General features: G+C 44.3%; 1 protein-coding gene across 4 annotated transcripts in view; it reads right to left on the bottom strand.

Annotated features, from left to right (window-relative positions):
• prkg1b (protein kinase cGMP-dependent 1b) overlaps nt 1-5000 on the bottom strand; it is a 131511-nt gene that overhangs the window by 32583 nt on the left and 93928 nt on the right. For all 4 annotated transcript variants that reach the window (XM_031561501.2, XM_012820035.3, XM_031561503.1 and 1 more), the window contains exon 7: nt 4762-4856. In XM_031561501.2, the coding sequence (XP_031417361.1) occupies nt 4762-4856 (95 nt within the window). The remainder of the gene's footprint in view (nt 1-4761; nt 4857-5000) is intronic.

Raw genomic sequence — 5000 nt, 5'->3', positions numbered from 1 at the left:
TCCTCCTCCTCCTCCTCCTCATAAGGGACCCCGTGGAGCCATGAAACGATGGTCAAATATCTCTAAGATTAAAGAGGATGACTTGAGCAAACGGCGTGTCCTTTCAAGTGAAGCGCTGATTGATTTGCTAAACGCAGAGCAGAGCGGCCCCGGCCTCATCACACGCAGGTGGAGAGTAGAGAGCGTGTGCTAATGTCGCGTCTTAAAGCCAGGAGACGCTGGAGTCAGACGTGCCATCAAAAGCAACGGGATCAAGAAGAGACTATTTGGAGCCATGACACCTTTCACACTTCAAGTAATGCACCACACGCACACACACACACACGCTCACTAACACACAGACACACAGTTAACGACACCCACTCACACAGACACAAAAACACACACTCACACACACCTCCTTACTCACACACACCCCTCACACACACAGACACACACACACACACACACACACACACACACACACACACTCACTATTATGGCTAAGGATGACTCTCCTGAGGAACATCAAAGCGATGAGGGCACCTAACTACATTCTGGCCCTGAGCAAACAGCATGAAAGCACACAATAAGGAGAGGCCCGTGAGGAGGTGTGTGATGTTTAATTCGTCTTATGATGTCTTTGTGCTTCGCTACAAAACAGGCAACAAAGAGGTCCCCCTTTCTGTTTTTTTTTTGGGGGGGGGGGGTCTAACCATTACACCAGACTGGACTGAATTGAATTATTGATGAGGAAATGTGCTTGTCTCCCTAAAAGGACACACACAAGCACACACTTACTGCAACAAGTATGTCAGTGATAGTGAGCATAACACGTGATATGGTAACACGTGCATGGAAGTTGTCCTTTTGAGTTATATTGTAATATTCCTGAGACAGTATTATTAGGACATTTGTGTTATGATTCCCTAGTGTAAGTTCCTCCTCTCCTCCTCTTCCTCATCTCACACATTATGTTGGTTGTGTGTGTGTGTGTGTGTGTGTGTGTGTGTGTGTGTGTGTGTGTGCCTGAGGCCCTTCATTGTTTCCTCCTATTAGTATAAATAGCTTCGGGTCAAAGATCATTACCTCATCAGACAAGCATTTTGCTCGTTTAAAAGTGGCCAATTAAATTCATCAGTGAAAATTCTCTTGTGTGCTTGATATTACAGTTTTTTCCAATCATTTTCACACTTGTCTCAATACCATGTCCACTTTCTTAAAACTCTTCACACAGTGGGCTTTACAGACACACACCTCAGCACATCAGTTAACCTGCACTACAACCACCAAAACACTTCATACTTCACCCAAAAGTGACTTATGCTGCCATAACTATAGCATGTGCTCTCTCCCATTAAACTACTCTATCACTCAATGTACAATGAACTAAAAAACACAGACAACTTGAAGCATTGCAAAATGCATAAATTATATGTTGCTTAGTTTGTTAATTTTTGCATTGTAAAAGAAAAGAAAAAACGATGACACCTCGTACATATTGTAATATAAAATAAAATACAGCAAATATAAAATGATATGCCTCAAGATAGCTCCATGCAAAATGTTCTGTGGTATACTATAGTATAAAAAAAGTGTTGAGACACTTTTCTTTCCCAGTACAGTAAGTGAAACAACAACACATGAGACTACCACTAGACGTGTTCTGCAGCCCTGATGATGATCCGTGGTGAAATGTTTATGAATTTCACATTTACAGTACCGCAACATTCTCCCTTGCCTTGAATCTTTAGAAAATATCTGTAGCACATCTTATCCACCCCTAAAATTCCCTATATTCCACAAATATTTCAAGGCAGGCTGTTGTCATGACACCAAGAACAATTTTTTTTGTATCTGTTGGCCTGTCACAATACTGTACATACCACTTTTGAGTGTGGCAAATTAATGGTTAGTGTTGTTGACTAACAAGTAACTAACTTAGGTTAAATTCCTGGGCAATACAAGATGCTATTGTAAGTCACTTTTGATCAAAGTGTTTGTTATTGTTGCATTTTTGGGTCACTTTGACTCATCTAAAGCCCATGACAGCAGTAATAGTGGGAAAATGTCAGCGACAACTACATCTATATTTTCCTACATACATGCACATTTCAATGCAAATGCTGTACTGCACCACTTTTGTATAGTATAGTTGGTAACAAGACTGCAAACAAACAAACAAAACAAAACAGAAAACTGAATACATTTGTCTCATTTCAAGTATATACATTTTGGAAAAAGAGGTAATTGAATGCATTTTGTATCTAAGCAATGGAAAAGTATCCACAGTTTAGTTCACATAGTCTACTGATCCATGGTATTGAGACAAGTGTGAAAATGGTTGGAAAAAACTGTAAGTCTCTTTGACTATAGTCCTACATAGAGGAGAAGATGACTGATAAGACTCCTTTATACTACAGTCTTGCTTATGAGTACTTACGCTCTCTCTCTCTCTCTCTCTTTCTCTCTCACACACACACACACACACACACACACACACACACAAACACAAACACAGTCAACACCATGTCACTATCACCCTGCCCTGTACACATATACACACCTACCCACCCCTTCAGTGTGTCAGCAAGAGCGAGCGTGTTTGTTCTCTTCCCTTCTCTTTCTTTCTCTCTGTCCATGTCTCTCTTTCCCTCCTCCTCCCTCCACCCCATCCTCCTCTTCCCTCTGTGTCATCACAGCACATAGTGGCTCAGACAGGATTAGTCCTCTTCAGCACCAAGCACTACACTCTGTCTGTATTACACAGCAGAGGGCAGAAACCCTCTCTCTATATATATATCCATCTCTCTCTCTCTATCCATCTCTCTCTGAATCCATGTATCTCTCTGTCTCTCTTTCTATCCATCTATCGCTCTGTCTCTCTCTCCATCTCTCTTTCTATCCATCTCTCTTTCTCTCTATCCATCTTTCTCTCTATCCATCTCTCTCTCAATCCATGTATCTCTCTCTCTCTTTCTATCCATCTATCTCTCTGTCTCTCTCTCTCCATCTCTTTCTATCCATCTCTCTCTTTCTCTCTATCCATCTCTCTCTCTATCCATATATCTCTCTGTCTCTCTCTCTATCCATATCTCTCTCTCTACACCATGGTTTCTCAGGCCGCTGTGATGCTAATGAGGTTTAGGGGTGACAGAATTGACCTTTTACTTGCTAAAAATTAAAAGAAATTGATAGATGTGTGTGACTGTAATTGCACAGGTGTGTGTCTGTGTGTGTGTGTCACAGAGAGAGAGAGCGTGTGTCACACATGTGTTTCACACACACACACACACAGAAAGAGAGAGAGATGTATGTTTTACCATGATCTTGTGTATTTGTGTACGTGTGTATGTGTGTCCCAGTGTATTTGTGTACGTGTGTATGTGTGTCCGTGTGTATTTGTATACGTGTGTATGTGTGTCCGTGTGTATTTGTATACGTGTGTATGTGTGTCCTTGTGTGCATCTCTGTGTTGGCATAAAACAGCCGCAGAACATTATGTGAGACCCCCCTGAGTGCAGTGAAGCGGGATGGGACACCAAAAAATGCTAAAAGCTTTTATGGCCTTTCCCCCCTAGGACCTCTGCTACCCAACCCGTGAAATGATCCGCTGTAAGTCTGACCTCCGAGCTGCATTAGACACGCTACGAAAATAATCCTGAGGCCTTTGCACTACATTTCAAGCAGATGTCCCAAACTGATGCTGCACATGTTGGACGTCAAGTGGAATTATTAGGAGCTCTCGAGCGTGTGCTGTTGCAAAGTTTTCAACTCTGGAGTGTTTTACCAGTCTGGTGAACTGCACACCCACACCCACACAGCGCTGTCCTGTTTTAGCACTGGAGACACTCCAGTAAAGTGACTTTAGGAACTCCTCTGTGTGAGTGAGTGTGTGTTTGAGTGTTTGGATGTGTGTGTCTGTGTGAATGCGCGTGTGTGTGTGTGTTCATGTCGGTTTATGTATATGTGCGAATGTGTCTTTCTGTGTATATATGCCTGTGTGTTTGTGCGCACACATGAGGATGTATGCATGTGAGTGTGCATATAGTATGTTCACAAATGTATACTTGCATGTACATCTGTATACACATATATATGTGTGTGTGTGTGTGTGTGTGTGTGTGTGTATTATACGCTGTCCTTACTTTGTACTCAGAGAACACAGGTGGTGACCTTGAGTCCGACAAAAGGAGCTCTCAAATATGTATGTATGTGTGCTTTTGAGGTGTGTACCAGGTCCTGGTGTGTGTGTGTATGCGTGTGTGTGTGTGTGTGCGCGCGCGTGTGTGTGTGTGTGCAGTGTCTTGTGAGAGTATGCTGGCAGCACGTCTTCTTCCAGGGAGCTAGCAGCAGGAACAGAGGGCCTCTTGAAGCACCACTTAGGGAGGGCACTGCTCTCCTGCTCCCCCTGCTCCCTCTGTCCTTTCAGCTCTCCTCCTGTCCTCTCTCCTCTCCTCTCCCTCTGTCCTCTCTTCTCTCCTCCTGTTCTCTCTCCTCTCCTCCTTTTCTCTTCCCTCTCCTCCTGTCCTCTCTCCTCTCCTCCTGTCTCCTCTCCTCTCCTCCTTTTCTCTCCCCTCTCCCTCTGTCCTTTCAGCTCTCCTCCTGTCCTCTCTCCTCTCCTCTCCCTCTGTCCTCTCTCCTCTCCTCTTGTCTCCTCTCCTCTCCTCCTGACCTCTCCCCTCTCCTCTCCCCTCTCCTCCTGTCCTCTGTCCTCTCTGTCAGTCTCTACATATCTACAGCATCAGGTTGATGAGGACTCAGAGGTTGCAGCCTACTCACCCCTGAAGGGCTTTCTCCCCAAACCAGTCTCCTTTGCCTAGTCCTCGCAAGTAGACCGGCGCGTCATTGGGTGTGTCCTCTCGCGTGACATTCACCTGTGAGGACAAAAGAAAACATTTAACTCTCTGTGTGTGTGTGTGTGTGTGTGTGTGTGTGTGTGTGTGTGTGTGTGTGTGTGTGTGTGTGTGTCTCTCTCTCTCTCTCTCTCTGTGTGTGGGTGGAGAGGGGGAGGGGGAGGG

The sequence above is a fragment of the Clupea harengus genome, chromosome 23 (assembly GCF_900700415.2).
Source record: "Clupea harengus chromosome 23, Ch_v2.0.2, whole genome shotgun sequence".
NCBI lineage: Eukaryota > Metazoa > Chordata > Actinopteri > Clupeiformes > Clupeidae > Clupea > Clupea harengus.
The sequence above is the reverse complement of the archived record's forward strand: the minus strand, read 5'-3'. Positions and strand labels throughout refer to the sequence as shown.